The sequence below is a fragment of the Strix aluco genome, chromosome 15 (genome assembly GCF_031877795.1).
Source record: "Strix aluco isolate bStrAlu1 chromosome 15, bStrAlu1.hap1, whole genome shotgun sequence".
NCBI classification, from domain to species: Eukaryota; Metazoa; Chordata; class Aves; order Strigiformes; family Strigidae; genus Strix; species Strix aluco.
This window is the reverse complement of record NC_133945.1, coordinates 5029212-5053390: the sequence shown is the minus strand read 5'-3', so window position 1 is coordinate 5053390 and position 24179 is coordinate 5029212. Positions and strand designations below refer to the sequence as shown.

Here is a 24179-nt window from a genome sequence, read left to right as displayed (position 1 = left end):
CAGTCGTTCTGCTCACACAACCAGAGCAGTTAAATGACATACATTAATCCTGCTTTAATAACCCGTTGTCTGCTTCAATAGGTTTCTCACTCAAATTGCTGCCTATATGCTCAGAACCAGGAAACTCAACTTCCGTTCTGCATGCAACAGAACCACCCAAAAGCCATAGAGAACCTTCCATTTAAACTTCGTGTGCAGACCCAGTCTGATGGTTTCAGAGGGGCTCCCACCTTTGTCCATTGCACTTTCCAGCTGTGGAATGAATCGAACAGTCAGGTCTTTACAAAGAAATGACTGCTTTCAGTGCTGTTTCTCTGATTGGAGTTTGAAATGGCCCCAGGAAAATGTGAAATATTTAATCCTTTATATTCCTTGGCATATCTTAAAGTGATTAAAATGAGTTTAGGCTTATTCTTGAATATACTTACACATTATCTTGACAGATGGGAACATTCGTTGCTGTTGCTTAAGGGAAAGGTTAATATAAGTAAAAAGAATATAGTTTCCAGAATTACATGCATGAACTTGCTGCCAGTAGAGGTCCTAAATACTCCTCTATTCACATTAGCAGGATGGTTCAGATTAAACTTGAAGACAATAATGTAAAATGTCCATGGGCTAAATTCTATTTCTCATTTAGAAGAGGGCAGGGGGACAGAAAACCATTTCTGTACCTTTTGTCTCTTCAGGTCTTGCTCTTTCACAGGTCCTGTGTTTGTTGGCAGAAGAAATAACTACCATAAATTTGCAATGCATATGAACAAAGGCCAGTCACATTTAATTATACAGAGAAATACTTTCTGCCATGCATCTCTTCCTTGGAATCAGAATAGAATTCACAACTCCTGGCCTTACCTCAGGGCTGTGATCAGTGATGCTATTTGTAGATGGAAGGAGGCTGAATCTGTCCCTTTGTGTTTCAAAGGGGATGTACAGGCTTGTCTGACAGAGCCACACTACTGCTGAAGAAGCTGTATAGTTTAAACTGTAATCCGAGTTTTTCTTATGCCTTCTTGTTTAGCATTATGACTTAGGTTGGACTACAGTTCCAAATCTTAACACACTGGGGGATAAGCTTGGTCACAACTTGTAAACACATTATTACACAAATAATAATTATCAAAGCATTATTCTTAGTGGCAGGGAATGGAATTCAAGGATTTATTTGAGATTATAGAGTGGAAGTGTCATGCAGTTATTTTTATTTTAAAACCATAGAGCTCTGTCCAGCTATGTGCCAAGCAGCTGGAGTTCCCACAAGCTTCAGTGCACATTGTAAGCACTTAGTTCTCAGAATCACAACCCCCATATTTACTGCCTTGGAGAACTCCCAGGTTTGAAGGGTTATCTGCATAGTATTTTGCAGCTGGACGCAAGATCACAGAGCTGGACACAATCCACTTATAAACTTGAAGCTAACAGTTTGAAAAGCAGGCCGCTTGAGCTCTGGTAAAACTTCCTGATAAAGCAGCTGAGCATAGTATGCACCCCCCACCCCCACCCTTTTTTTTTTTTTTATCTTGGGGATTTCCATAAAGTATCAGGGGAAATACATTAAAAAATAGATAGATTAAAGCCTAGAAAAAATAAGGCTTCACCCAAGTAGGTAAGTATATGGTGAATCTCCTTGAATATCAAACTAGAGCCATTTCACCAGTATTTAAAGCCAGCTACAGGCACGTGCCAAATACCAGCCTAGATTTCAGATGGCTGAGGACCAATTCTGTGCTCTATCACGGCATTTCAAAGTGATTGAGTACAATTTCCTTCCCTGCTGTGGGTCTGGAAATCATGGCATGTTTTATTTGTGAGGCAATGAACAATGCTGTGGGAGATACAGATACTACTGTTTGGGTTTTAGAGGCCGCAATACCTTTTCAGGAGTGTAAAGAAAGGAAAGAGCGATGAACGTGGAAAGTTTCTTGATAATCTTATGCTCTTCAGAGTGTTTTACAGGCTTTTGATAATCCAACTAGACAGGGACTAGGATAAGGAAATACTATCCTCACTTTACAGTTTCACAGAGGAATACTCCGTTCCAGAGCCAGGACTGAGGCAAAAGTTCCTGATTTCCAGTCTTGTGCTCACGTGAAATGTATAAGTATTTAAACTTCTTTTACTTACTTCAGCTGCTTCTCATTAACCAGGAGTATAAGCTCATTAGAGGAGGAACTTTTTGTTACCTGTGCTGAGAACATCAGCACGGTAAGGCTATGAATCCTTTTAAGCCTCTCTAAGTGTTACTGTAGTGTAAACACCAATCATGGAGAAGGCACTTCTCATTTTTAATGATTATGTCTCAGCAAACAAAATCAAATAGGATTCAGTGTTACTTTGCTTTAAATTTTAGTGCAATTTTCAGAGCAGTCCTTTGTTTACCTGTGGAGTTGAGCCTTTGTCAGAACTCAGTGATCCTTATGGGTCCCTTCCAACTTGAGATATTCTGTGACGCTATAAAATAAAGAAGAAATTGTATGTAAAACAGCTGCTTGTTACCAGTTATTTGTGCCACTTATTTGACTGTTTCTTAGCTGCACTCAGACTTGTTAAATGACCTCAATTTACACAGTGTTTCTTGAACATATTTGGTTGAAAACACCCATTTTCAAACAGTTTTGGTTAGTTAACACGCTTCACAACCACGTGAATGTTCTGTGTTCTAACGAACATTAGAATTATGTTGGTCCTTAGTCATCTGAAAACTAGGCTGGTATTTGACACATGCTCCTAGCTGACTTTAAATACTAATTAAAACATTCTATATCCTAATAAAGTAATTTCAGAACAATTCTATCAAGGAAGTCATCGTTGCTTTAACTGTGCTTGCCTATCAGTGCTGACTGAAAGGTACGCTTGTTTCATTCGTAGTATTCTGGTCTAGTGAACTCAGGCTGACCAGAAAGGTATTGTCCAAAAAAGAATATTAGCTGGTTGTGTAAGACTCTCTAATGGTAACAATGTTCCAGGCCCAGGCCAGGCCAGAGCAAGAGGCCACAGTAAGACATACCAGCATATACCAGAGGACAGCGTGGCGGAGGCACTGCTGTGTACTCACGGCGGGTGTACTGGCAGAACAAGAAGTGAGCAGGCTAGGACAGGGAACACACTAGTCTACAAGATTCTTCTTGTTCAGGAGAAAATGTTTGATGCTGTGGAGTTATCTTGTTCACTGCAGATAGCAGAATAAATGTATGTTGAATTTTGGGCCAAAACTACTTTTCTGCCTGTGTGGTAGTGAGTGACCACACAGTGTCTCTCTGCTAACATATTCCATGGGCCAGATCCTTCGCTGTTGTCAGAGGGTTTATGCATATCTTTGGTAACACAGATGAGTTGTTAACTCTATTGAAGCAGTTGAGAATTCCCTTAATGCAGGCTAATGCAGAAGTGGCACAGAGTAATTCAGACTACATCACATCCCTTTATTGTCCTCATTTGAGTTGGGAGGGATTTTTGAGCCAGAAATGTAAGTGATCCTAGCCATCATTAGCTGTCTGCCAGTGTTGTGGTGGCCATAAAGCTACTTTAAATTGCACTTGGGGTTGACCATGCTCAGCTGGCAGCAACATGAAAAGGTATACAAAGTGAATTTTGCTGTCCTTGGTTCCCATGCCGAGCAGAGCTCACTTCCTTTCTGTGCATCACATCTGAACTGCACACCTATTTTCAGTAATTTCTGGTGATGAGCTGACGTTTCTCTTTGACACTTGTCCTCTTTATGCTCCAGCAAATACACTGTCTAGCTTTAGCACACTCATGCTGCCAGAGATGGAAAAGCGGTTTCTTCTGAATCAGGAAAGGTTATATTCTTCATGCCCAAGACTAAGAATAAATGTCCAGAACAAGAAGATAATTCTCAGCAAAGAAATTTAATTTTTTTTTTAGCTTAGGCTCACGTGATATGTAATGCCCTAACTGAATTGGAGAACTACAGAGATCATAGCAAATAATGCTTCCATTACACAGCTCTTTGAATTCCTGCAATCTTACTTTGGCAAAGTTACCTTCTTTGAAGGATCATAACTCCTCCATTTTAGCAATCTGAAGCTCAGTTCAGATCAGAAAATTTCAATAACATCTTGCCATCATCATATTTTTCAGATCCATAACTGCAGCGTGTTTGATACTCAGAAAGCCATTGGTGCTACAGAGAGTGAACCTAGTACAAAAATGCATTAACAGAAAGACCATTCAGACCATTAACATCAATTGTACTCTCCTTTTTGTTATTAAATGGTGCCTTTCTAATTACAGTGTGTTCTGCCAGTTGCATGCAGAAAATGCAGATACTTTCCCCATTCTTATCCGTTGTTCCCACTTTGCAGTGATAAAGCAGTTCTTTGAATGGTTTCAGGGTTTATTCCACAATTTAATGTGGAATTTCAAATAATCTAACAGATGGCATTGTCATCATTTTTCCTTCCCCACAGAATGAAAATGAACAAACACTTGACATTTCCAATATGTCTTCATCTAATGCAAGAATTTTTAGAAGCCATGAAAGAGTGTTATCTACTTTGCCTTAGATGGACAGAATTGTTAAATGTGTCCTAACTATCTATTCTCCTACATTAGCAACATGACTGCATGGAAAATAGATATACAAACACGTAATCAACATGCTTGCGTTTTGTAGCGTGAGCTCTGTCTATAATGAAGCATGAACATGCAATGCTAGAGCTATTTCAGCACAAGAGTATAGAATTTTCATTCGAGAAATTAGCTAGAGCTGCTAAAGTACCTAGAAATCAGCTCACATTTACAAATGTACAGCAGATGCATCATTTGGCAAAAGATTTCTGCAGTCAGTAATTTGCCATTCATCAGGGATTGCCTCTTAAATCTGTGATCCAAGCTAGGGTGCAGATGACATAGAAGGATAAATTTAGACATGGCTGAAAACAATTATTTTGATTAAGCCTCTAGCCAATGAGAATAAGATTCTTCCATTCCTCCCCTTCCCCCTTCCTCACCCCCCTCCAGTAAAGAAGGAGGAGACTGTGTGAGTATAACTTATCTTCCTTTTACATGCAGTGGATGTTTTGATTTAGCTCTTGCTGTTGTAGGGTTTGCTCAACATAGTAGAGAGTGTTTTTTGGTTGAATAAGATACCTTGCTTCAGTCTTAGCATCAGTTTAGTTAGTATTGGAAAAGGTGATAAAAAGGAAATATTGAAGTTTTATTTACCTGCCAAAGAGAGACCATATCTGTAAAAAATAAAAATAAAAAACTGTCTTCTCCCTGACCTATCTTTCCACAGGGAGAAACTGTCAGACTGGGTGAGCTGATTCTGTTGGGAAACACATGCTGTTTTCTTGGGTCTGTGTGGTGAAATGAACTTTCCAAACCTGTAATGTAGTGTGATTTCCAAACAGCAGTTGATAGCAGCTGCTTTCACTTGCCATCAGCCTTGCACCTAGCTGGAAACCAGCAGCGAAGTCACCACCTGGCCTTCTTGGCTCCTAAGCTGCTACTTGGTCATTCCAGCCTCTTACAGTTTTGATAATATTTCCTAGCTTTAGGGCAACAGAGCTGTTTGTCCAATTTAGTATGAAGGCGTAGTAAAAGCAACGCCAACTAGTCTTTTAAAAAACCATCAACACAAGTATCATTTAGCCAATTAGAGCTATTTTATTAGAAACAAAATGACATTAATCTTGGCTGACAAACTTGTATCTCTTAAGCTTCAGCTTGCTGTGATCATAAACAGTTCTGCTTTTTAAAAAAAAATAATGTGGAGGTAAAATGCCACTCTTCTAATGATTGTCTGTGCGGGTGCCTTCACAGTACAGGTTTTCTTTAACAAATAGTAGTTTTCTTTGGGGCTATGCCTCTGTGTGTGTAACTTCAGCACCACTGTAGCTGAAGGCTAGAATATATGGGTATCCTTAAGTTGTCTTGCAATTCCTTTTTCCTCATTTCTTTTTTGGTGTGGATTTGGGGAGAGGTTATTTCTTGGCTGTTTAGTGTGGTTACTGCTTATACTTTCACTGTTGTTATGTTAGAGTGAAGAAAGATGGCCAGGGTGGAGGGGTGGTTGGAATATTGAGCTGAAGGGCTGTAAGTTGCAATATTGTAATTGCAAAAATTAAAATAGTGAGCGCTTTGGAAATAGGAAATTTTATCTTATTTACTCTATGGTGATGGTTGGCACTTGATGACAATCAGCTGCAAACCTGTCCGTGATTGACAGCACAATTCTAGTCAGAGCAACCAAAAACAGCCTAGCATTTGAGTAATTTTAGGTTTTTTTATAATCTAATGCTGTCATAACTAAAGGCCAGTGTAACATGTAGGCAAATTGAACTCTCTTCATAGGTAGACTAGGGTAAATCGGGCAATGCTATGGGAAGGCATACTCAGAAAGCACTGAATGTATCTTATTTGAGCAGTTCTTGCCCAGAATTAAGTAGGATTAGCTCCTTTTTTGTTTTGCGTTAATACTTCTGAAATTAGTTAAGTTCTTCTATGCCTAGATTCTTGTTGGGGTAAGGAGGCTGGCAGAGGGAGGAGAGGGATTGATCAAACTCTCACTCATTCTCAGAAAGAACCTTAATAAGTAAAATCTGTAGATGATCTTGGTCAGCAAACCTACTGAGCCCTCCCTTGCTGCTGGGCCAAGCAGATTTTGAAGAGTTGGAAATTTCCTGCTGAAGCATTAGTAGAGACTGTTTTAACCTTCAGCTCTTGAGTTACGTCCTATCATTGATCCCCACACTCTTGTTGAGAGGAAGAAAGAATCTTTTCTCCAATATAGGGTATAAAAGAAGGGCATCTTTTCCTGAAAGTCTCCAAGTTTCTTTTAAGGCCTCTTCCTCAAAGAATTACAGTGGTAGGGGCAAAGCCCTGATGAATTCTGTTAGCTCCCCAGTACTACAGTAACATTAGTAATGCAGATCTGCAGCATCAGAAACTTTTGCATGACTCTTTTATTACTAATATCATTTTTATTTGGTACTTGTAGGCAGTGCTGTGGCTGTTATTTTGGCACCAAAACACTGGATGACACAATAAATCTGCTTGTGGCTTTTTATTAGTATATTCTTTTAAAAACTGTTTTAAGGAATTGTCTATTTTGAGGACAGACACAAAAGTCAAGCTACATTAACTTGTCAAGTGGATTAGTCATTAAACACCTTTGTGGACATTTTAATTCAGAATTAAAGTGGCTTTAATTGGATTTAGCTTACTTTGCTTCCAAAGTAAATTCAGGTAAATCAAATTAAGGTTAATTCAGTGTAAAGGTATGGGCAGACATCCTCATTATGGGCTACGTGGAGCAACTGAAAACATAATGGCTTAGCTGTTCCTCAGCACCCTCCTGCTCCCATTGTGTTCCCACGGTGTTCCACAGCTCAGCTCACACAAAGAGGTGCTTGCTAGTCTCTTGCTATGGTAGGTTATTTCAGATTAATTCTGCTCACCTTAATTAACAGCTTAGTCTGTTGGCTGATTGCGTTGACATGTACAGGAAAGGCAGTGATGTTGCACTTTGCTGACTGCAGTGGGGAGCACAGTCCTCAGCCCATGCTGTAACAAGCAGCTTGGAAAAGTTAACCCCATAAACAGCTCCAGCTATTTGCACAATGAATGTGTGTCCATGCCTGTAGAATATGTGTGCTCAGGATGCCTTGGGGGGGGCCCTGAGAGTCCTTGTTAAAGGATCATAACTGTTGAGGAGCAATACTCTTATGTATACTGGAGAATCTTTGTGATTTTAGGGACTAGCTTCTTAATTACAAAAGAAATGTCAGGGGCAGCAGATTGAATAAACATAGGAATAGCAAGCCAGCTAATTGCAGATGCAGCTACGGCATCTTTGGGAGAACAATAGAGATCCCATAAACTATAACCCCACAGTTCAAGCTTAGGGTTGTTTCTTAAAGAATAGGTCTCTTAAAGGAGAGGGAATTTGCATCCTAAATAACCAAGTATCAATACTAAAGTAAAGAAAGGAGATGAGTTCACTTAAATGTAACATCATCTGCGAAATGAGGTATGTTAGATGAAGCAGAAAATAATGAAAGTTTTGACACTTTATCAGGCTTGTTTTGAAGGCATTTCACTGATTAAAAAAAAAAAAAAAAAAGCCAAAACACTGAATCTTAAAGAATACAGAATAAATTCAATCACACTATTTCCAGCTGTGACCGTGTAATCTTCCATTCACCAAGCAATGTTTGACTAAATGAAGACCCAGGTGACAGCTCTCCAAGAAAAACTGAAGTGCTCAAGAAGGTGTCACTGATATAATGACCTAGCTTTTATGACTCATGCTTCCTCTTTGATAAATGCTCACTAGGTATTAATTGTCCCTCCTGTGATGGTGATGAATGTAATTCATTCATGATGATGAATACAGTTCCAGTAATCCAAATTACTTCCATTTTCATACTTTTTTTGGACAGGAAGCCTCTTACTTGCCAGATATTGACACATTGCCTAGACCACACAGTATGAAAAATGAGGTGCTGCTTATGACCATTTGGCTGTCAAGTTGTGGCCAAGTAGCTACAGAGGAGTGTGGCGGGCAGGTGCCTACCATGGTGCTGAGAGCAGCCAGCATCTACCAGGCCCTCGTGACATGGCTTCTCTCTCTGGTGAGTACGTGCAGTGACAGTGCACAAAAGAAGGTTCTGCATGATTCAGGCTGTGTTTTGCCCTCCAGTGAATATATAATCATTCTTGAAACGTCCTTCTTCCAACAGCTCCAAAACAGTGGCTGAACAAAGGGGAAATTATGTTCTAACTTACCTTAAAGTCAGTAAATAAAAGTCTTGATGATGTCAGTGGGAGCTGGATTGTGCCTGTAGTTTATGAAGAACAGGGCACAGAAAGTAGAAAACTGTTAAGCCAGACTTGAAGCAGTCAAAAGTGACTACTGGAAGTAGAGGGCTGCCTAAGTATTATACTTTGTCCTTGGCAAAAGAAGCAAATGGACACAGGTGCCTATTTCTTACTGCTTGTTCTAATTAAGAATAGACCCTTCTGATAGTCAGGAGGGCTATAAACAAGTGGGGTCTGTTTCATCTTAATTGTCCTTTGGATCACATATTTTTCTCCTCTAGGGAAACCACCTTTTCCTCACTCTTCCCATTCATCCCATATTAGCCTTTTCCCCAAGGAAAAACAGGCTATGTGTATTTTTCCTCCCCATGTTGCATGTTGGCCTCATTCTTTTCCCTGGTTAAGGACACTGGCATACCAATACCAATCCATGCACTCAAGGTAGATTTCACCCTGAGTGGACAGCCTGCACAAGGCTTTTAAATCACTTAAACTCCACTTAAGCAGTATTAATTGTTAATGATGTTCACACTTCCATTAAAACATTGCTAATATTTTTTAATGTTAGTTCAGTGCTAATGAAAATTGCCACTTGAACAGCCCTGGAGTCTGAATCTTCCAGTCAGAAACTAGTTAGCTCATGACTAGCTGCAGTGTCAGCCTTCTTTCCTTGTGTTATTCCCATTTAAAAAACCTGAGCTCTGACTTGTAGCAGCTGTCTCCAAGCCTGAAAAGGTATCTCAGCTTCCAGAGCTCAGGGTTGCTCTACTGAGACTGAATGTTGTGATGGACTTTGTGCCCAAGAGAAACTGGGGTAAAATCCACCAATTTTATTTTATTCAGGTTCTCAAACAGCTCTTGGGTAGCAATGACAAAGTCTGCATTTCTTTAATTAAAAGTGGAAAGTTTGAGGGATTTTTAGACCAAATTCTCATCTGGTCATAATCTATGTAATTCCACTGATTCACTGGCTTCCTGGCTTCTGTAAATCAGCATATCTTTATTGATTGCATTGGCGTTATGCTGATTTCTACCAGGTGAGAGCATGATCCTCCAGATGCAAGCAATCCCCAGTAGCAGAGCTGCTAAAGAATTTCCCCTGTGAAACTTGTGTTCAAGGACTTGGTAGTGCTATTTTGAGTGATACAGCTGACCTATGCAACAGTTTGAAAATCCTCTCAGGCCCTGTGTTGAGAATGTATTTCTAAAGGCGTTTATCTCACTGTAAATAGTTTTGGTTTATATATACAGTAAGCAGAGCTCTTAATCCATCTAGAGCTCATGGTGATGTTATAAACCATGACAATAAGACTTAGTGGTTTCTGTATTCACCAGAACCCTGGGAAGGAATTATTGTCCTGTAACTCAGATTTGCCTGTCTCTTCATCCAGCATGTGATCTGGTTCAGGCATCTTTGCCTCACATGGCTGCTACTCCTTTCTCATGGCTTTGTTGGTTGCCTGTATCTGCCTTTCCCTTAGCCTTCTGCCCTCTTTCACCAGCTACCCAGGTTTCTGGATGCTTTACAGCACTACAATGCCTTCCCAGTCTGTTTCAGGTATCTTTCCTGTCTCTTTTCTACCTGTACTAAAGTTTCTCATGTAGTCTGTATGCTAAAGTGCATCACGTTTCAGCCTGACTTTGAGCAGCCTCATAAGCCAATGAGTGGTCTGTCCTACTGGAACCCTGTCTCTGGTACTAAACTGATCTTCACAATAAAAGATGTCCAGTGTTCATCTCGGGGTTGGCAGAAGTCATTTTTTACCCTTCTTGTTTTGGATCAGATATATATATTGGAAAAGAGAATGTTTGCCTCCCACACATATGCACATAAAAAAAAATCCATCAAAAAGAAATCACCTCGGTCTAACTAAAAGGTGTATTCACTGGAGAGGGGCTGATGGGCTTTTGGCTATTAGTGATCACTAACAGGGAAAACAAAGGCTTATTAAGGAAGCCTGCACTAGCACCTCAGAATGCATAATCACTTAGCATTGATTTTTGAACTCCGTTTGGATTGATCTCATTATCATTAATAAAGGCAGCACATGGTACCACTGTGACAAGAACATGCAGTACAGCATTGACAGGGACTCTGTTCTCACTTCTTGCTAGGCTAGGGCACTAATGCAAGTTCTTGCTTTCACATAGTGAAACTGGTGGAAGTCAGAGCTTGCAAGTCCTCATTGAGAAAATAAATCCTATGACTTATCAAAACCTACATGTTATTCTTATTTAATTTGGTCTTTATTGATTTTTCTACTGGCTAAACCACAGCTAATCCACTAATCAAGTGAGAGTGCACCCTGGATTATTCTACATTATGGGGCTCTACTCAAAAGCAAGAGAGCAAGATAAAGGGTTATTTTCAGTCTCTAAATACAGCCATCTAAAAATGAAATTATGTTCAAATGGATTTACAGGTGCCTCCAGTGAAAATGAAAGATGGACCCAAAGCTCCATTTCAGGTGGTAGGGCTGCAGCAGGCCTGGCGAGAGGATGGCCTGGCCCTATATGCTTGTCTAATGCCAGCAGATGAGTCTTCAGCCCAGAACAGCACCAAGATCCAGAAGATAAAAGTGAGTAGCAGCATTTACACTTGCTAGTCATGCACAACAGCCACAGGCAGTTACCACTGGTTTTTGCTAAGGACCAGGCTCGGATATGCCAATTCAAGCTCAAATTTCAGTGAGCCAGTATAGAGCAGCATAAGTGCTGCTCTAAATTAGAATGGGGGAACAGCCCAGTACTGTGGGAACTGAAAGATTGCTTACAGCTAATTGCCAACTCAAGCTGTCCTCAGTTATGCTGAATTTAGATTACGTGCAGATGAGAAACCAGCTCTCTATGGCGTAGTTTTTTTGTCTCTACTGCTCATTAGCTGTTAATATATTTTTGGTGGCTGTAACCCCACAGTGCAGAAATTTGACTGCATTCAGAGGAGACATATCTTTGGCATGTATTTTGGTTTTTCCTCTTATATTTTAACCATGTGAAGAGTGTGGCCCACAAGAGGGAATAATTGTCTTGCTATTTAGCTCCCAGGAGCTGGGGCCCGGAGGCAGGACCCGAGACTCCATTCCTTCAACCCTGGTAGACTACAGAGTCTGTGCTGTGCCATAAAATGCCAAGCTGAAAGGTCTAGCACAGGCTGAACATCTAGCACATGTAGGTGGCACAGTGTAATGCAGGGCACGGTATGATCTTGTGTCCTGAAAACAGCAGAGCTGTGAAAGAGCAGCTCTGGGCTCTAGTTTGTTGGTTCTGCCTTGTTATCTTTTCTTTTTTGGAGACAGCTTTCTAGGTATTATTGCTACTCTTGCCTGGTATACATACCTATCCTACCTATGCAGTACAGCTGACTCACGCTGGAAAACGTTCCCAGGTATATCTGGGAGCAGCGATCCTTGTGTACCCCCGATCTCCTGTGGGGCAGTTGCTTGAATAACTATCCTGTTACTGAATAACCTTTAAGATGCTGGCCCTGTGCTCTGTTGAGGCTGGCAAGTTTCTCTCAGGTGGCTCAAAGCAGCACTTGCAGCTTTAGCGAGCTGGTAGTGGATTTCCTACTCTTATTTTTGCCTGCTTCACCCCTGGTAACGTTACAGGAACGTGACAATTGATGTGCTCATTCTTGACACTTCCTCTATGCTGGAAAGACCCCACAGGACCCAATAGCAGGTGGTCTTAGGGCAGCCCCCAGGTATCTGAGTCACACCTTCAGGTGAAGTTTAAATGGAAGAGGAGGTGTAAACATGTTTTAAAAACATGCTTAAGCTTCCTTTACTCAGCTGCAGCAAGCATCCTTCGCTTGCAGCTGCCTGCCTGTGAGCAGTAAAGATTAAATTTCCCATGATGTATCATAAAGCCTGGAGTATGACAGCTGTGGCTCCAGTGCTCCTGCAAGTCAATGATTGATGCTGGCAACAAATGTCACTACCAAAAAAACCCATCCCCAAAACAATAAGCAACCTTTCTGTTGTTGTTTGAGCACCTGTCGGCAGAAGCAGCAGAGCAAATGAGACTAAGCGGCCTGCTAGACCGGACAAGGGCTTAATGTTGATTTCTAGCCAAGGCAACTGAATTCAAGATGTTTGCTCTATGGAGCAAAAAAAAATGGAGAAACAGAGATTGTCCTGCCTCTGTCCACTTGCCTTGTCGCTCTCTGCTGACTTCAGATGAGGGGTTGGCCAAAGCATCAAAATTATTGAGCACAGAGTATGCTCAAAATATGTATCCAGCGTTATGCAATTGAATGAACTTTTGAAGCTGCGGGCTCAGGCTGCTCTGAACATTTGGTTGGAGTTGGGAAGGATTGTATCACAAGTTGTGGAACAAGCCATACAGTGTTTCCAGTCCATATATAAATTGTAAATGCTATTCTGATGCCTCATTTACAGTTACTGATGCTGCTGTTGAGTTCAGCTAGTATTTACAGCAGCAAACATAGCAGGCGCTTGGATGGTGTTCCTCAAAGCAAGACCATGTGTAACAGAGGTTTCCTCTCATTAGAGACTCTACTCTTTGTGGTAACAATGACTTTTGTCAATTTTGCTTTCCTGAGGCGGTTGTAAAGCAGCTGCTCTCCCCAGCAGAGATCTAAGCTGATAGGAACAACAAAAGTCTTTCAGAAATGTCAGCTGCAGCAGAGACAAGGGAAACAACAGCAACCAGTCCTATCTCCACATTCCTCCCCTTGAGCAGCTTCAACTGTTGTTGGAGAGAAATGTGGTAGATTTTACCCTTCGCACTGAAGCCTTCAGTCTCTCACCGTAGCGTTAATGTGCGGTTTTTAATGGTTGAATCAGATCACAAAATTCTGTTGTGGCACTTGTGGGTCCGTTCCTGTTGTCTCCTGTGGGCACAAAGAGAACCACTTATCAGGGCTTACCTTTGAAATATGACTGGGTTGCCAGACGGTTTTGAGGTGTCTATTTGCTATAAGAATGTAAGGAAACCTTAGTCGCTTTTTTTTTGATTATGTAAAAAAGTCATACCAAGTAGTGTAAATGTTAACCAGAAGCATTATGGCAAATTGATATTTTAACGTTCTTAACGAGCAGAGTCCAGACACCATTTTCAGTGACAAAGATGGGTATGTATAAGACTCTGCAACTTATTAGGTACAGATTTGTGCCTGCTTGATGCTAAGAGGAAATGCCTGTCTTTGTGTATCTGTATTCATATCTCACAATAGCAGTAAAATGATGGTTGTCCATGGATTTTCTTCAGGTAGTAATAAGAATATGATTTTTACAGCAGACGTTGGATTGCTAGTCTAAGAGCCTAAGGACCTATCTGTATCAACAAGGCAAGGTTTCACATTCCACTGCTTGCCCTCCTGTTAATTCCCCACCCTGGTGTGATTGAACATGCTGAGTGTGTTCATCTTATTGGCTTTGATGTTATTTGATGCTGTGGCTTGTTGCCTGCTATGGGGTCACAGCTCTAATGATGGGGTGCAGTTCATCACTGACAACTGGACCAAGGCAGCCTGTTAGTTTTATGTTACTATAGGTTCTTGCTGGGATTTTTTTTGTTGTTGTTGTTTTAGTTTGGTTGTGTTGTTTTTTTTCCCCAGTTACTAGTAACTGGAGCTGAGCTACATTCCAGACCTCTAAGCTATCAACTTTTTATTTACTGGCCACTTCACTGTCATCTGTGTGCCTTTTAATGTTTGTCACATTTTTTTTCCTCCATCCCAAGGTCTAATGGTTATGAATACAAATATATTAGTGGTTTCTCAAGGCAAAAGCTCCTGTTCTTAGAGCTCAATAAGCCTTTTGGTTTATTCAGCTAGGATGGCATCTATTCCTATATCAAGTGGTTCTGCTGTGTTTCCTCCCATTTTTGTCAGTTTTTTGGGGTTTACTTTGTTTTTTTTTATTTCCGTCCTCCAAACAACCGATAGAAGTGAGGCAAATTTGAACACCCCTGCATGGTTTTGCTTTCTTGACTTGTTGTCAGAACAAATGCTTATACACTCACCTCTTGTAATTCTTGCATGCTGATAGACAAGCTGCAGTTACAGGCATGTCTGATGGGAATTAGATTTGTACAGAGTATGCTTTCTAAGAATCTACTAAGCATTCCCAATTAGGCACACTAGCACTGTGCAGAGCAACGTAGTTGTTGTCTGTACGCTTCGATCACTTCACAATTCTGTGGTGGCTCAGAAGAGCTCACAATCTCTGTCATTAGATTTGGGGGTTTTTTGCAGACCTTTCCTGCTTGAGCTATAATTTCTGAGTGCAATAATAGCTGGTGTAGAGAAGATGCTTTGCATAATTGTCGATTCTGTTAATTTCTCATTGGGTCTCATTGAGGTCACCAATTTTGTTCTGTGAAAGTCCTGCTAATTAAGAACCAACCTGGAAGAACAAAGGGGTTTAGAGGAGAGGTTAAATGATGGAAAACTGTAATTTAGCAGTGCAGTATTCAATATTAATGTATCAATATTCATATTAGTATCAATCTTTTAAGACATCTTGAAATTAATAAATTTTTTTTTCTATCCCCATGAAAGCCTCTGCAAATTAATATTTCATTGTATTAGGCTGTTTTATGGTCCTGATAATGGCATTTTCTCCCTCTTTAAGTGTGGTATGTTATCTGCTTTGGAGTAATATTTGTGGGCTGACTGATGTCACGAGCCAGTTATTTTACACCAGTGTCTTGCAACCAACTGAAGATAGCTGTTAACTCACCAGACATCATCTGTGGTGGAGTTTTCTGGCTGAGCAGTCTGAGTGTGTCGAGAGCTCTGGTGGAAGGGCAGTGCTGCTAATCTCCCCAGTGCATTCACCAAGGGGCACTTTGAGTCAAGTCTATGTGGAGGCACATCCCCAAGTCACGGGGTGAGCCCTTCCACACAGCTGATGGCTGTAAGTGGCTGTTGCAGACAGCACTGGCTCTCAAGTCCCATCTGCTGGGTCAAGAACCCCGACAGCGTCAGGGCCTTCAATTCTGTCTTTGGGCCTGGGAGTAGAGTCTTTGTGGGGTGATAGCAGGGCCGTGGGAGCAGTGCGCGTTCTGTGGGTGAAGGGACAACTCTGGTTGCAGGGATGCAGGGTGTGATGGTTTGGGAGGCCAAGGGGTGTGACATTAAGGGTCTGGTTTGGAGAATCTGAAGAGCAGCTGTGTGGCAGATGTGTGAAGCATGAGGCTGGGATGGTTGGAGACAGAGAAAGAGCTGCTACATGTGCATGGTACAGAACAGAATGTTCCTGAGGCCATCATCACTGCTTTTTAACGATTGACTCTTTGCAGACTAAAGAAGATCTACAAGGAACATCTACTTTTTACCAGAAGATTTCTGCATTTCTAGCCTGTACGTGGCTTCCAGATGTTATCTGGTGGAGGGCAGAACTGGCCAATCACTTCCAAAACCAGCTGTGTTCACTCCTTCCAGAAATTCCCTCTGTCCTACTCAGTTACGTCACTGCTGTTAATCCTGATCCTCAGGTACAGTACAGAAATGCTTGGTAATTTTTTTTCTCATTAGGTCTAGTAAAAGTTGTTGTTCTTTCAGTGTTAACAGGTATTCTCATTTGCTTTAGCTAAGGATTTAAACAGAGTTTGAAAACAAATGCTTCTAAACTGTGTAGATTGCCACTGAAGTGTATGAGATTACAAGGACATAGTGCCTCTTAAAATCAAGTGCTTAAAATCACTTGCCTGCCTGGAGATGTCTGCAAGAACATTTACCTCATGCTGTCTATAAGTAGAATGATAATTAACTTTTTCACTTCTGTCAGATTAGCAAGTGCTCCATAATAAATATTCAAGTGAATGAAATGTTACAAGAATTCTTTATACTTATTGGGGGAGTTTATTCCTTGAGGGCATGAAACACTGCTTTTAGGCCTTTAACAGCCTGTCCTACCTTAGTGTAAATATTTAGACCAGGTTTTCAAAGAAGGACTTACTATGACCTGATTTTCATACCTTTTGAGGGAATGTTCTACTTATTTCTTTGCCATGACATCACCAGCCTTTCGACAATTGTGGTCTTTTCCCAATATTTCTAAATCAACAAAAGCCTTGAGACACAATTCCAGGGAATGGTGAAAACTGCAATTCTGCTTCACAGTGAACTTTAGTTCTGAAAATAATGTCGTATGAGAACTTTTTTGCAATTTCAACCAGATTTGGGGATTACCATTACTGTGTGAGAATCAATGCCATGAAAGCTTAGGGGCTTAGCAGTGCACTTAGCAATTTGTCTAAAGGTTTATCCCACTTCTGTGGAGGAAAAGGAGGCTTAGTGTTGTTGATTTGCAGTCACTGTAGCTTTCAAGTAGAAGCAAGTGCTATAAAGCAGTCTGACGTACTGGTAAAAGATAAATCTGCTGTACACTTTTAAGGCATAAAATAAGGCATCATTTAAAACAGTCAGGGCTTTTATGCAAATCCCTTATTAGGGGAATTATAAATCATTAGAAATTGAACAGCAAGATAGCAGGCACTTTCTGGGGGTGGATCTTTGCCTTGATGCCATAGAAAAGCTGAAGTCAATTTACAGACTGTGTTCTCTTCCTAAGGTCAAATGCTCTGTTCCACCCAGGTTCCCAGGCCTGAATTACACTGAGACCACCCTGTATCATGGCTTTTTGATAGATGTATCTTGTGGCTAAGCAGAAAGGCTGACTTCTCAAAGCAAGGCTCAATGAGCCAGACTCTCAGCAGGCAGCAGCTAACCCTGTTGCCTGCCCTGAAGCTTTACAAAGTGGTACCAACTGAGAACATTCCCAAGTGTCATTAAAATACAACCAAAAAGTGCTGCATAGGAAATTCAATGTTGTATTCTTTTAACTTCATTGGTTTGAAGATTTCGTACAAGGCCAGTGATCCGTGCTTGCTTTTTATATATCTATATTTATTTTGAGGTGGTGTAAACAAAACTAAGTAGACCAAAGAACCTGCTACTACGTGTTGGAAAAGCACACATTGAATACCTGGTTTTGCACCAGGTAGCTTATGGTCTGAGACAAAAATCCTGACAGGTTGATGGAACAAATGGGTAGGGGTGGAGGGAGAGGGAACATCAGGTGAAATTGCTTCTGCTTGTGTACTGACTAGTTCTGTGTATGATTTTATGAGCAATTGTTAGCAGTAATTGTAATAACCTTTAAGCACATTGTTTGTTAGTGCACGAGCCAATGTTTTGTTTTCAGTCAATTGGTCTAGCGTTTTTTCAGTCTGTTCTGGACCCCAAACAGATTGCTTTGCTCTTGCTATTTTTCTTTGAGGCTTTCCTACTAATGCTATGCATACCGCCTATTAACCTGAAGTTATTCACTTCTGATATGAAGAGTAAACTCACAATGCAGTCATTAAAACCCCAGGTTAGGTTAGGAGTGACATAATCCCTGTGGAAGCTATTAACTGCAATGTCCCTTGTCAGCAAAAAGAGGATTTCTTCATTTTAGCATAAAATAAAAATAGTTTCTCCTGTTAAGCCTTAGGATGTGAGCATTAACCTTAGGGATGCAGACATGTGTAGCCAGTGTTGATGCTTCTTTTCCTCTGCCTGTTTGTTCCGTTAAGGCACGCTGGATTTCTCTTGCTCTCAATTGCCCAGAGGGTGCAACCCCTAACACTCACCATCTTTTTGGTGAACTTCCAGAGCATCTCCTTGAACTCTCAACCTATACAGGTGCCTGCCATGACAGAGGAGTCAGGGCACAGCAGTACTGCATGGGTGATTGTGTCAGTGAGGTTTCAAGGAAGAAGGACAACCTCCATCCCTAAGTCAAAGTGGATGAGATTTTTTTCTTTTAGTTCCAGGACACTGATTTTGTTGCACCTCCTGGTGATCAGTTCCCCACTTGCTGCTCCTTTAGTTAGTTTCCCCGCTGACTTCCAGCACAAGGGTTGTGGTTTCTTTTTTGAGAAAATAGTACTGATTAAGGGCAGGTCTACACAAAGTTCCCTCCTTGCTTTTCACTTAAGCAAAGCTCCATTTTTATTTTTTTTTTAAACGGAATTTTGGCTAAGCATAGATAAGAATTCCAGAACTGGGTCCAGGGAGATAAATTTGCCCCAGTGTTGTAACTCAATGCTGCCAAAAACTTCAAACAGCACAGACTGAACTAACAGGAAGTTTGATGTGTGGGAGTGGACTCGCAGAAAGTACAGCAGTTCTCTAATGTGGTATTTCAGACTTTTGGGATTTCCCTGCTGGAGAGTTGATGGCAACTGTGTTACCAGAGGAGCTCTACATGGACACACATACACACAAGCTTTGAAAGTTGCAAAAATTTTTCAAAGACTGAAATAACCATGTAGCAGAAGAGCTATGCGTTGCTGATGAAATTAGAAATCACTGTTTCATGCTGTGGAAAAGCGGGCCCAAATGCATCACTTGTTACTTTGTGCACTTAGGGCACCTAATTTAGATATGTGATTGGCCTAACTCTGTGTATAGTCTCTGAAGAGGGAACGAGAGGCATTTCCAGGGAATCTTTCAGATCTGTGAATCTGTTTTAGCATAGACTCAACAAGAAGACTCTGAGCTTTAGAGTTTGAGTGCTGTGATGTTATTTTATTGCCAAGCATCATGGCCTTAGCCCTGCTGAGTGGCTTCAGCATCTTCCACTGTCTTTCACTACAACTTCTTTTAACTTCAGTGCTTCCTCAGAGAACTGCTGCTTACGACCACATCAGCTTTTCACCCAACTCTCTTTAGGCCGCTGGCTATGTGGGCACTGCCTGTCACGCATCTCAAGTTGTAATAGCTGGTGGTATGCTGTGGTTCAGTCATCACCTCATGGTGTTGGCAGTTGTGCTGTTTTGATTTGAGGTTAATGACCTGTGTGTTCTCTCTTTCTTCTTTCATGCTGTGTGAGAAGCAGCAGTACCTTTAAGCAGTACCTAAGCTAAGCCATGTAATGTTTTGTGGGTGGAGAGCACAGACTGTGCTACCTGGAGCGCAACACATTTTGGCCAGCTGCTAGACCTGATCCACGTGTTGCTGTAAGATCTCACATTTAGTGTATGGCTCAGGGCTGTGCTTTCCTCCTCCAAAGCTTCTGCAGAGCCTGATGCCACAGCTTGAAAGACTTGATTGTTGTGCAGCTGAAATGGGTATTAGGGAGAGATAAACCACCCAGAACAGCACCTCCGCGTCTGCTTCCCCAGACCAGGCCCAGCAGGATGAGACCTGCAACATGGCAGGTGCCAACCGCTAAGTCCAGCAACTTGATGGTTTGAAATCCCGGCTGAAGTTGTAAACCAGGAGGTTCAAAAGGACAGGTTCATCCTGCCCTTTGCTTTCCAAACTTGCTTGTGTCTTGTTTTCATCTGAGTTGGTGCTAAGGGTCAGGTCTCCTGTGTCTGGCACCCTGAGTCTGCTGTGCAGCCTGATAAAGCTGTATCAACAGCTTTGATGAGAGCACGTCATCTAACTGGTGATTCCACGTGGGTATGAGACATTTGTCCTGGGGCCTCATCTATATGCATTTACAGGAATTGATCCATAGCTGCAGATGCAGAATAGCTGCATGGCTGTAGCTTCATGAGGCCCACTGGAGTTTGTCATTGATTTTAGTGGGGCCAGGAGTTCAGACTGTCATTGGTATTTGTAACTAAAAAACCCCAACCTTTAAGAGGAGCAGGGACTACAATGGTGTCTACCAGAGTTGGCACAAAGATGAAGGCATAGCTTGGGGAGGAATAAAAGATTATAGTTTTTCATTCTTCCTAAAATTTGATAGTTCACATTTAAATTGTGACCATCGCTAATTATTCCAGAAAAAGCAGCTTAAAAGAGCTATCAAGTTAATGTGCTGAGCCATTAGTATTGTGCATGATGGACAGAACAGGGGGAAGTTATCTCATCCTTTCTCTTCTGTGTTTTAAGATATCACTTTCCCTATCCAGAAGGGGGACAAGGGAAAGCGAGGTGCGTGTTCAAACTGCCCGAAATACAGTCACCAGAACTGCACATCTTCAGTGGCAAAGCTCTTAATTAGCCCTCTCTATCCGCAGCCTTTTTGCTGCCTGGGATCTTCCGACTGTGCTTCCATATTTCCCATGCTAAGTTCTGTTGCCATCTGAAGTGAGCACACACAGTGGGGAGGGAAGATGTGCAGGAAACAAATTCAAATTTGTGTTAATCTGGATTCCACAAGGAATATTGTGCTAATGCACTGGGGTTCATGACAGCAGGGAGAGGAGAGAGTTTGAGAATAATGCTGTCTAATTCAGGGGCACGATTCAGTGAATCACATCAGACACTAGCCTTGCCTGTGTGTTAGCATCGAGGCTTTTGCTAGAGTGGGAATAGTGCTTCCTTTGCTGCCACTGATGCGGTCAGTGGAGTTGAAAGGGAGAGGTTATATAAATACTGAATTTACAAGCTGTCTCTGGAGGTAGTGGAGGATGCAGCATCTTTCTTCAAGGGATTTGGGTGTTGTCTCACAGTGATAATGGCTGAGCAGATCTTTGCATTGGAAAGTACCTTGCATGTGGGGAGCTGAGATTGTGGAGTACATCGACATTCTTCCTGCGGTTTCTGTTTTCCTGCTGTGGCTGGGAAGCAGTCTAGAAGACTCGTTGCAACTTAAAAGACTCTCTTAGATCAACTGACAGCAAAAACTATTTATTTGTTGTTGGAAATGAGAACAGAATACACTGTAAGCAAGAAGAAGAGATACTGGAGTTGGTCATATTCCTGTATGACATTTAAATATTCATGGTTTTGCTGCACGCAGCTCCAGTCTTCTCTAAAATGTGCTTATCCTTGTTTCTGCTCAGTATTTTACAACACATTTTTGTTCTGCTGTGAATTTCCTTCCCATAACTGTCTGGCTTCATCTCGGTAATATTGTCTGAAACAAAGCAGTAGCTCTGGGTTTCTTTTTAATGCTTTTTGAAAAACTGGTGCGTGATCAATCCTAGCTATGGTACAAAGTGGCCTTTTCCAGTGTCTGAAGGTAGCAGAAATCAGAATTTGTCTCCCAAAACAAATAACAAAAAGGATAATTGACAAAAAAGAATAACTACAAATGGGAGGTTATGGACATGCCCTCCCTTCCTGCTCTTTCTGATCATGGTGATATGGATGGAGAGGATATCAGTGCTGTAAGAAAGTGGGGGGGAGGAGACACAGTCATGGAAATGGTTATGGTTAAATGATTCTGGGTTTTGAAGCCTGTCACAGCATAAGTCAAAGTATCCCTGAGGCTGCTGTAGTTGCCATTGGCTGACTGCAGGGTACCTTTCCTCCCTGGTGTAATGCCTTTACCATGAGACGTGAGATTATTACGGTGCTCTGAGTCTGCAGAGCCTTATGGAAGAAGCATTTTCAAGTAGGTATCAGAGGCTGGACTGCCTCTTCACTGTTTTGCACGGTGCATGGGGAGGGAGTCTCCTCTTCTCCCTGCCAGGAGACAGGTCAGCATTCAGAGATGATGTATCAGCTAGCCTGGGAGAGACTTTCTGAACTGCTGTGTTGGCAGTTTTACAGCTACTATAATGTTGTTGGAGGTGTAAGAGAGGAACCAGCCCTAAGGTGAAACCAATGAAATTCTCATGCCTTACCCTCTCTCTCGTTGTGAAACATTAAAAGTAACACCAAAGTATCATAAAGATCAATAGCGTCAAAATCACCAAAATTATTTCAGTAAGATCGTGGTCCTGCAACTGCCCACAGAGTCAGTCTGCTTTATATGTCAAATAGGACTCATCTCAATAGTATAAAAACTGACTTGATGCAATTTTCTCCTACATGCATGGGAAAAGTTGTTTTCTTCCTATTTTTCCTGTGCATTGCATAGGAAGGCAGTGTCAGGAGTTCTCCACTGACAAAGCAGGGACTGTCGTACTGCAGCCATCTATGTGCATTTTCTTATGAGGAAAAAGGATTTTCTAGGAGAACTAAGACTTTTCAAGCTTCATTCTATGTTGCTTTGTAAAATCCCGTTCAGGTTGGCTGCTAGGAAACAGAATCTGACAGATCACAGTAACAAATTTCCCACAGGCCTTGATTCCCAGGGGTGGCCAGATCCCTGCTCGGGCGGGGAGGGAGGCCGACCATGCGGCAGTGTGCCTGGGGTCACAGCTGATCCACAGCTTACACCGTGGTACTTCCTAAAGGTCAACTTTTCACCTTGGATTTCCCAGTGTGCATCCTCTGTGTCCTAACTGGGGCTGGATGATTATAATGAAGGCTTCTATGGAAATGTAGGCTGGAGGTGGTTTGACCATGGTTGTCCTTTGCTTTTCATGCTTGAAAGTTCATAGACTTGAGGTTTCTTTAAGGAATAGCTTGAATAAATAGAAGACTGGGATCTTGCTGCATTCCCATTTTGTAGGGCTTGTCTGTGCTCACTGCACTGTGCCAGCCTTGCATGCAGGAGCTGGCATCAAACATTGGAAACAGAGATATTCTTTTTCCTTAAATCAACAATTTCTTGCTTTTCCTCTGACGATATTTTCCACAGCAATCAAGCGTTGGCTGGAGGTTGGTTGGAAACAAGTGGAAGCTGAATTGCAGGACAAAATGGACAAATCCACTGAACTTTTGGTTTGGTGTAGTTGTGTTGACTGAAACTGGGTGAAAAGTGAAATCCCCAGTTCTGCTTTTAAGCAAATATCTCATAAAGCACAGAAAATAGAGGAAGGAGAAAACACAAAAGGTTACTGAAGCAGAAAGGCAGGTGTCAAAGGGGTTTTAATATTATTCAAATAATTTTATTTTCTGGTTGTTGTTTTTAAACATTTGTAGAATGATACAACATGCCTGTCATTTCCCAAGCAGCACCAAAAAAATCTCTCAGGTGATTACACAATTAAACAGCATTATATGTATCTCACAATCCTGAATGAATGCTTCTTCATGCAGTGTTAGTCCATTTTCTGTCCATAATAAAAGTCCTGATGAGACCACGCTGAAATTTATTTCCTTTTTAGTTTTTTGAAAAGGTCTGTCCACAAGATGAGGACAGATTAACAACTGCTGTAAATCAAAGTAGAGTCTTTAAAAATAGTGAAGCTACTCTGAGATATACCACCTGAGTCTATGTCTCAAAAGTGACAATTTTTTATTTATTTTTTTTCAATTTGGGAATGAATCCTGCCCACTGTGAACTCTGCCTAAATGCATCCATATTTCTGGAATGTTCAATATTGGCATAGCTGAGAACATCGCTTCTTCCCAAACCAGAACTTGACAAACATGACTTTCAAAAGCTGCATTTGTTCCTGGACTATGGCCTTGCTTACTGAGCATGCAGTCACAGCAAATTCTTATGAGTGACACATCCTTAAACTTGCACTTAGACAAGTTGCTTACTTGGCTGCCCAGAAAATGTCTGAGAAACAAAATAAGGTGCTGAGATTGGGAAACGCTACCCTTCTGTAAAGCTGTGACCTAAATGCCAGACTCT

General features: G+C 41.4%; 1 protein-coding gene across 8 annotated transcripts in view; it reads left to right on the top strand.

Annotated features, from left to right (window-relative positions):
- DNAAF8 (dynein axonemal assembly factor 8) overlaps positions 1-24179 on the top strand; it is a 94676-nt gene that overhangs the window by 22381 nt on the left and 48116 nt on the right. For all 8 annotated transcript variants that reach the window (XM_074840853.1, XM_074840851.1, XM_074840850.1 and 5 more), the window contains 3 exons: positions 8409-8600; positions 11211-11366; positions 16057-16251. In XM_074840853.1, coding sequence (XP_074696954.1) covers positions 8409-8600; positions 11211-11366; positions 16057-16251 — 543 coding nt within the window. The remainder of the gene's footprint in view (positions 1-8408; positions 8601-11210; positions 11367-16056; positions 16252-24179) is intronic.